A 9279-nucleotide genomic window follows, 5' to 3' on the forward strand; every position below is an offset into this window, starting at 1 on the left:
GCAAATCAGGTCTGCTCTTGGCACTGCTCACAGCAAAGCACTGCAGCATTACCCAGATTTTCCCACCTGCCTTTTGGTTGTGGCTCTGGCCCAGAAGGCCAGTGTGCCTGGCAAAACCTTTGGCACAGGGGTTTGGCTGAGAATTAAAGGATGAAATAAACAGCTGTGTGCCCTTCTGGGCTCTGTCTCATGCTGTTGGAGAAAGGTAGAGGTGTGCAGAGGGATGAGACAGACACAGTTCTCCAGCCATGCAGGCAGAGCCACATTTCCCTGGGCTCTACACACCAACCAGCTGAGGCAGTGAGGATGGACTGTGGCTCTGAGCCAACAGCGTGGGAGAAAGAAAACTGTTGAACTGAGGTCTCTTCACCCCCTTGGTATTTCAGTGGTCATGAGCAGGTCATGGATGTTTGGAGCAGGCTGAACTTGCAGAATTCCCTGGAAATGTGAACTCAGAGATATTTCTGGCGAATCTGGAGAGGAAATAATCATCCATCTGGGGGCTGCAGGATACAGCACACTGAGAGGTCCCAGTGCCTCTGGCTGTACACATACATCTGATACAGGATTTGGCTGACTTGTCAAAACTTTCCTCAGCTCATTACAATCAACTGACTTTTGTATTTACAGTTGAAACAGGAAAAGCAGGACTTGGTCCATACCTTGGTGTAGCAACTATGAAGCAACCTAACGGCACACTGTAACCAGCAGTTGAAAATCAGGAGTGTGGTAATGTGCCATGAACAACCATATGCCCCACAGAGCACACAGAGCAGCATCCAAATGCTGCTGAGAGGGGCCACAGAGTAACCCACTGGCTTTCTAACCCACAGCTTGGTATCAAAGACTTGATATGCAGATCTCCCTTTACCCCTCTTTCAGGGAAAAGGCTGATGTGGGAACTGGGCTGATCAGGTACTTGCAAAAGCAATCACTTGCAAAGCTTCTACCATGGTCTTAGTCCTTTGTCTTTGGAATATCACTTGCATTTGACAAAGAGCTGCTTTCCCTAAACGCCATTCATGCAGGAACACGTGGAAGCTCCTGGGAATCCTTTCTGCACTAGGGGCTTGGGTTCAGCAAAGTGGGAATATCCTCTGTGAATGTTCCACAGTGGCACCCTCAGGAGCCTGCAGCCTGGCCCTAGAGAGTGATGCACAGTGCCATGCATTGCTCTTCTGGACTGTGGTGTCCTTCCCTGTGATCCAGACACCTGGGAATACACAAATGGAACAGCGAGTTGGGAAGCATGAGCCAGAGCCTCATCCATGTATCCGTAGGCTGAGGCCTGGGCTGGCCCCTTCGGATCCACAGGGACACGTAGGTGAGTGGTGCCAAGCCCTAGCTGAGCTTCCCCTGCCCCTATGGCATCACTTCTCCGTGCAGAGACACTGGAGATGGCACAGCAGGAGGGCACCCACTTTTCCCCCAGCCTTGGGTGTCATGGGGTGCTTTCTGTGGCATCAGAGATGTATGTCAGCTCTTCCCCACCTCACACACACACTCTGCTCTGCACTGAGTGTCAGTTCCTACCTGGGAAACACGTTTTACAAAGGGCCAAATCTGCCCTGTTGGGACTCCAGATTTCATTTGGTGCATCATTAATAGCAAGGAGGTGAATTGCTACCTGTTTCTCACACTGCTGTCCCAGGATAGCTCTGTTGCCTGGTTCTTTGCTCTGCTGCTGGCCCTGCAGGGCAAGCCCAGCTGGAGCAAAGGAAAGGAGCAGATTGCTTTTTGAACGCGATGTATGTAAGCACTGAGGTGTGTCTGAGCACAGGGAATTCCTCACACATGGCATCTCCACTGATGGCAGAGGTCAGGAAAAGGAGGAGAAAAGCATGTTGCTAGCCCCAGGCTGCAGCTGGATGTGTGTACCTGTGGCTGCAGGAGGACACTCCGGGGTATGTTCAGTCTCAGACTGGAGACCTTTGCCCACCCCTGGCCTTTTCAACCCGCCCCAGTGCCAAGGCAGTGCTGTGTAAGTCATACCAGCCCTCACAGCCAAGTGCACTGGGCAGATACAGGTTTTTATTCAAAAAAAAGCAAGAAGGGATGCAGAGATACCCTGGGCTGATTCTGTCAGTTCCTGGAAGACCCCAGCCCTCCCTCTAAAGATTGGCTCGTATGGAAGAAGCCAAGAAAGCCTCTACCATCCTTTGCTACAGTCACAGACCTCTTATTCCACTGGTCTACCAGTGCTTGTCACATGTAGGTTCTTAGAGATATCCTCACCAGCATGTGCTTGTGACCTGAGGGTGTGGAAGAGGGGACAACACGGATGTTTCTGGCATTCAAAACAACAGCAACAAAAGCACCTGGTACATGGGATGTCCTGCCTGGTCTGCTCAGGGAGGGGCTGTAATGCCACACTAAATCAAAGGCATTCTGTGGCAGCTGTTAGGCTCTTTGTTATCTCTTTGCCATTGGCTTCTTTAATCCAAACTGGTCCTTTACCCTGGCGGTGCAGGGAGGCAAAGTGACTGCCAGGGAGCCTGTGCTAATAGGCAATAGTCAAAGGGCTCAGTGCTGCCCAAACACAGTGTGCAATGGAGTTGGAGGTGGTGGGACAATGCTTTCCTCTGTCTCTTGCTATATGCCCCAGGAGGAGAGCCGGGATGTAAGGAGGACCTTACCTGTGAGACAGGACTGGAGCTGATGTGTAGAGCACACGATGGACTCTGCTGCAGAGCCAGTGTTTGTGTGAGGGTGTCCTTAGCAGCCAGCTTGTACTTGAGACAAGTGCTGTGACTTGGTTTGGGAACTGCACAGGATGACATCAGGCACAGTTTGATTTTCACAAGACATCAGTATTTGACCAGGAGCATTTCCAGTGTGGCTACAGGAAAAAAACACATCTGAGACAGTTCTCTTGTAGCCAACAATATGAAAACTATTTGACTGAATATTCCTTCGTAACTGTTTTGGAGTTTGAGGGTAAGTTGTAAAATCCCCTTTCTTCCTCACCCCTCTGCCAGTCCAGGGGACTCAGAGGCAAAGCCAAGAAGTCTCAAAATCAAACTGTATTCTCATTCTGGCTGTTTTCAGTAGGGCCAAACCACCCCTAGCAGCATGCTGCAGGGGAGCAGAGCAAAGCTTCCCCCTGCTCAAACAGGCTTTTCTGGAGGCTTGAGGAGACAGAGGAGCAGAAGCTGTGAGCTCCCAAGACAAAGAGGCCTGGCAGCATGGAGAAGAGGAGCAGTTGGGACTCCTCACTCCAAACTTCTGAGGCAAATGCAAACCCACCAACACAGGCTTTGAAAGGATGAAGAAACAGGGCCCTAAAACTAAAGTGAAATCCAGCCTTGAGCTCAAGAATGTCACCCTGAATGTCCCAGGTGTGACTGTCTGTCCCTCAGACACGTGGCATACAGAATCAGGCTGGAAGGAACCACCTCTCTGCTCAGGCAGGGCCAGCCCAGAGCACATGGCTCAGGGTTGTGTCCAGGTGGGTCTGGAATATCTCCAGTGAGGAGAATCCACGATCTCTCTGGGCAATCTGCTCAGTGCTTGGTCACTGCACAAGGAGGCTCTTTCTCGTGTTCAGGTGGAACTTCCTGGGCATCAGTTTCTGCTGTTACCTCTTGTTCTATTGGTTTGCAGCACTGAGCAGAGTCTGATCATCTTCTTGGCATCTCCTGTTCATGGACTTGAAAACATTAATGAGGCCTCTCGCAGCTGTCTTCTTCTCAAGACTGAACAGCCCCAACTCCCTTTTAACCATCCTCGTCACTCTTAACTGGACCTGCTTCAGGAGCTCTGTGTCCTCTGGTCCTGAGGAGCTCAGAACTCAACACAGCACTCTGGGCCTGCTCCAGGATCTCCATGTGCCTCTGGCCCTGAGGAGCTAGAACAGGACACAACACTCCAGCTGTGCCTCCCCAGGGCTGAGTAGAAAGGTAGAATCACCTCCCTGACCTGCTGACAATGCCCTTCCCAATGCATCCCAAGATTCCATTGGCCTCCTTAGCCACAAGGGCACACTCATGGGCAGCTTGTTGTCCACCAGGACCCCCGAGTCCTTCTCTGCAGAGCTGCTCTTCAGCAGGTCACCCCCAGCCTCTCCTGGTGCTTGGGGTTATTCCTCCCCAGGTACAGGACCTGCACTTGCCCTTGTTGAATTTCAGTTGGTTCTTCTCTGCCCATGTCTCCAAATTATCAAGGTCCCTCTGAAAGGCAGCACAACCCTCTGAGGCCATCCAGGCTCTCCCAGGGACAGCACTGCCTGCTGAAGTTGATGTGACCAGGGTGGAGGGCACAGGGAGGAAGGTTCATTGAGGGGAGGCTCAAGGAGGAAGAGTGTGGTAGCACCTCAGGAGCAGCAGAGAGGGAGGAATGTCTCATGGCAGGCTGGTGTCAGTCTGTGACATTAGCAGCTGCAGTGTGAGTGGGGGAATGTCTCAGAATGACCATGGGAGGTGTCAGAGCTGGTGGGAGAACCAAGGGATGGCACTGGGGTGCAGTCTTCAGCAACTAGGTATTTGGGTAACACTTGCACTTGTATTTTTGTTGCAGAGGTGGCCATACACCATCTCCTAGACCAAGACTGAGAGATAATCCTGCCAGTACATGCAAATGTGGTTACAAGTGCAGCATTATCCCTTAGGAGAGATACCTGGGAGGAATTAGGAAAGACATAAGAGCAGTGCAGCACTGAAACAAGGGTCCAGAGAAACCCCATTCTCTAAGGTTTGCAAAATGTGCCTGCCCCAGGCCATGGGCAGCCTGTCCTGCCTCTGAATGCAATCCTGCTTGGAGCAGAGGATAGGACTGAGTGACCTCCAAAGGTCCCTTCCAGTCTACACCTTTCTGTGGTTCTGTGATGGATGTTTGAAATACAAAACAACCAGACTTAATTATAGCATTGAAGAAACCTATTACACATCTACAGCTTAAACCAGTTCTGTTCCCTGCCCCATCCTATAAAGTTAGAGACAGGACAGAAAAAGGTGATCACAACAAGCTACATGACAAAGTGATTCTTGAATGGGGAGAGACTCAGGAGGAAACATCTCAGGAGCTCTAAAATCTTTACTGATGTGGAGAAGATGACCAAGAAATGACTGGGAGTTAGGGGACACCCAACAGAGTGAAGGGGTGACTTACAGAGCTCACAGAGCTTAAGCTTCTTATGAAGAGGTTGATTACTCCCTTGTGGATTCACTGGCACAAGATACTGCTGAAATAAAATGTGCTTATGCATTAAAAAGAAAGATCCTGTTTTTGAGTCGGGAACCTTTGATTTGGGAGACCTTTCAGCCACAGACCAGTGCTTTTTTGGTCAGCACCCTCAAGTGTCCACGCACCTCCCACGGTGTCAGAAAGCTTCACTGAGCTATGCATTGCATTGCAGAGACACCTCTGTGCACTCAGGTTTCACTCTGGCCCTGACAACAAAATTTCCAGAGGTCACAAGATATTTCCCATCACACCTGGGGAAAACAATTCCCTGTCACCTTCCCCTTTCACTTCTGTCATAAATCTAACCCTCTGTTACCAGCTTCTCCTGTCTGAGTCCCAGGCTATTCTGTGGCTTCTTTTGAGAACCATTACTCTGCCTCAGTAGTTTCCTCTTTCTCTCCAGTTTCTCTAGTTTTATGTTGTCATTTTCTCATGAACAGACCAGAACTGTGGAGAGTTGCTCAGCATAGGGTGCAGCTGAATTGTGTGATGTAGGACCATTAACTGTTTGATTTGATTTTACTTTCCATTCCCCTTCTAATGATTTCTAACCTTCCCTTTGCTTGCCTGGCTCCTCCTGCACAGCAAACTGGGCTTTTGCCTAGGAACACTCATTGTAACACTGAGATCTTTGCTGAGTGGCTGTAGCTAGTTTAGAGCCCAACCCTGTGTGTGAAGTCAAGAAAGATCACCCCTCCACACATCATTCCTTACTTAGCAGCCACTGCCCAGGCACTCACTGCCAGCAGATCCTTCACCAGCTCTGCACCACTTTCACCTCTGCTGCTCTGCATCACCAAGCACTACCAGCAAACTTCATCATTTATGTCTGTAGACATAAACCCTCCACGTGAGGAGTTCACTTATGCCCTCAAACTCCCATACCAACAGGCACTGTCACCCAGCAGTGGTGTGCAGTGCTGTCAGCCCCTGCCAGAGCTTTGGGGTGTCACCCTGGTGCAGGATGGAGAGGTCAGCATCAGCTGGGTGTGAAAAGCAGAGCTCAACCCCTGTTATATTCACGGCGATCTTTGAGAAACTTGCCCGTAGACCTGTGGTCATCCATGTGCCACCTGGCATCTCTGCTCACAGTGTGGTGCCAGCCACCCTGCCAGGGGCTCTGGGCAGGCAGGATGCACCCTACAGCCAAGGGGAGAGGAGAACTGAGCTGTGCAAGCTGCAGCTTGTGCTGCTGCAGCAGGTCCTGTGTGCCTGGTGTAAGGCACACAGAGCCAGGAGCACGAATGGGGGGGCAAACTGCACCTAAACCAAGAAGGCACTAGAAAGAAGGTAATCACAGCACTTGTCCAGTCCAACCCAGCCAGGAACAACAGGACTCTTGCAGAAACCAGAAGTGGTTTTGGCCTCACTTGTGCAGGAAATCACAGACTGACCACTACTAACAGTGTCCTTGGGGAAATGAAGAGGTGACATACCTGAGGAACATTGAAACAATCTCACCTGAGCCTGCTGGGACAGATTCCCAGGAAAATCCAGAGTGTGACCCCCCCAAATCACTCCACATCTCTGGTAGCATCAGTCCCCCCACTCCAACTTAAATCAGCAGCACCTTTCCCAGTGTACTGCACAGCCCTTCCTAGAGGACATACAGACACATTCCTCTGCCCATCAACTGCCAAGCGCTTCTTACACAGAAACCTGTTCTTGGGAAACCTCTGCAGAACTTGCTAAAGTTAACAATCCTCATCTGTGAGCTGGACACAGCTCTCTACCTGCAGCTGGGACAGTGTACACCACAGTGGAATGTGTGACACAGCCTGCACCGTCCACAGCCACAACTCACAGCCTAGAACATGCTTGTTTAGTTTGGGGTTCAGCTACTTTGAGGTTTCCAACTCCTCACTGCTTACCTACAACCTGCAGCTGCACAGAGATAACAAAGCTCTTCCAGGTCTCCACCAGCCCATGCAGAACTGTCAGGGCTCTCCCACCTGCATCAAGAGCCCTGAGAGCTACTTTTTTACCAGCTCTCCAGAGTGAACAGGCATAACCACCAAAAGGACGAGGCTTTAACAACTGTTCTTGAATTGTGCAAGGAACAAGGCCAGGGGATGCCACAGGCAATCCAAAGTGTGGGCAAAGTGATTCAGACACTTCCACACCAGCACCCACAGCTCCATTGCTACAGGGCAGGAAAGGTACATATGGCTATATTCCTGAATTCTGCAAAGGGACCGGCTGGAAACCTTTCAAAAAGAAAAACCAAAGTTCTGGAAATGTAGGAGAGCAAGGGCTGTCTTGATATTCAGAGCCTTTGTGGTGTGGAAAACTGCAGCAGAGCTGTTGGCAGAGCTGCACTCGGTCCAGAAGTGTAAGGAGTCACCATCCACTGATTCAAGTAACTCTAGTTGATTTTCAAAGTCCTTCCCAACCCAACCCATTCTATGCCCAGGTCAGCAGGCACAGCAGCCACCCTGCAACACCATCCACATCCTGAATTTGCCCTCAGTACAGAGAAGGAGCACCTCATCCTCACAGCCACGCTGCATGGACTGACTTGGTCCAGGCATTAAACTAGAAACACAATCCTTCCACCTCGTGTGTCAGGAGGGGACACGAGTGACCAGACCCACAGCCCACCGGGCAAAGACAACACTCCTGCCGTGCCCTACAGGGCTCTGGCCGGAGCTGGCACTGAACGAACGCAGACAGGAGATTTCAGCCTTTATTGGCAGCCCCAGCGGCTGCACCAGGGGGCAGGAGCAGCACAGCCGCGAGAACCCAGCGCTGTCTGCCTTTCGCCTCCTCCGAGCACGGGAACTGGCAATCTGGAAATCGAGTCATCTTTATCACATTCCGAAAGGTGTTGGGTTTACAGTCCTGTGCGTCCAGCATAGCCATCTCGGCTCGAAGTGACTATTTCATCTTGAAAACTATCCCAGGCTTGCTTTCCCCAAAGCCAACATCTTAAAGCTGCAGTACTCTCCAGGCACCTTTCCCAGCAGTCCCAAAGCCAAATAACAAAAGGAGCCCTCGCAAATAAATAATCATAGGAAAATAAATAAGATTGGAACTGGAATATACAGTTACATGGTCTTTATTTGGTTTCAGAGGTGGAAAAAAGTGGAGCCAGACTGCAGCTTTAAGCCTCACACCTGAGTCAACCTCAGACACTCGGTAAATTTTACAGTTGATTAGCTGTACAGGTCGGAGATCCGAAGTTCCACGGAGATGAACATTTAGGCACATACTCACACCCTTCCCCAAGGCAAACTTTATTTTGCTGAGTTAGGAAAAAGCCTGCTGAGGGGAAGTGCCCCTTCCCGAGCCGAACAGACACCACTGAAGACCTAAGTTACTGTCACAGTAAAACTTCCCAACAAATATCTAACCCCACCCATGTCTGCAAGGGGAAACTGGTTCAAACCATGCACCAGGGAGACAATCCTCTCTCAGGGGATCCTTCGACTCCGCTGGCACGATGGAATCCTCGAGCAAATCCAGCTCCCGGCAGGGCTGCCAGCTGCCCGTGCTCCGAGCTGGGTTGTGAAAAGTCCTAAGTCCATTCTATCTACTTAAGCCAGAAATCCTGTTAATGCCATTTCAAGGCAGTTCTACGGCAGGAGCTCTTGATCTGCTCTCTGTTTGGGGTACACACCTCCTCTCCGGGAACTCCCACACGGAAAAACCACACAGAAGATAAAAGCAATCCATTGCAAGCCAGTGTGCGACGACTGTCCCCTTGGGGAGGTCAAGAATCCAGGACAGGGCAAGGCAAGGGAAGGGAGGAGGATGGCAAGGTGGAGAAGGAAGTTAAAAACAAACTCGAAACCACCGAGACACAAGGAGGAGCTCAAAGCCCCTCAACAGCTGATGGCACTGGGTTGCTGTTTGCTAACAAAGTCTGAAATGAAGTCGAACTCGTTCTGTCCCAAGAATAACTCTGGCAGCTCCTGAATCCGGTCCAAGCCCAGTTCCAGGACAAGGGATGTCAAGACCTCTTCATCTATGAGCTCAGTGTCCATAACGTTCAAGGTCAGCGCCGGGGAGGGCAGGTGCTGCACGCCCGGGTGCTGGCCCGGCCCCACTCGGTACTGCTGGGCCCCAGCCCCCGCGGGCCCGTTGCTCATGCCCAGC

General features: G+C 51.0%; 1 protein-coding gene across 1 annotated transcript; it reads right to left on the reverse strand.

Moving 5' to 3' along the window:
- Window positions 1–8441: 8441 nt before the first annotated feature.
- On the reverse strand, window positions 8442–9275 carry LOC103803384 (cbp/p300-interacting transactivator 3; the record flags this gene model as incomplete). Its single annotated transcript, XM_009075932.1, has 1 exon — window positions 8442–9275. A coding segment is annotated over one exon (270 nt), but the record flags the coding sequence as incomplete, so codon positions are not given.
- Between the last annotated feature and the right edge of the window lie 4 nt (window positions 9276–9279).

The sequence above is a fragment of the Acanthisitta chloris genome, unplaced genomic scaffold (assembly GCF_000695815.1).
Source record: "Acanthisitta chloris isolate BGI_N310 unplaced genomic scaffold, ASM69581v1 scaffold31385, whole genome shotgun sequence".
Taxonomy (NCBI): domain Eukaryota; kingdom Metazoa; phylum Chordata; class Aves; order Passeriformes; family Acanthisittidae; genus Acanthisitta; species Acanthisitta chloris.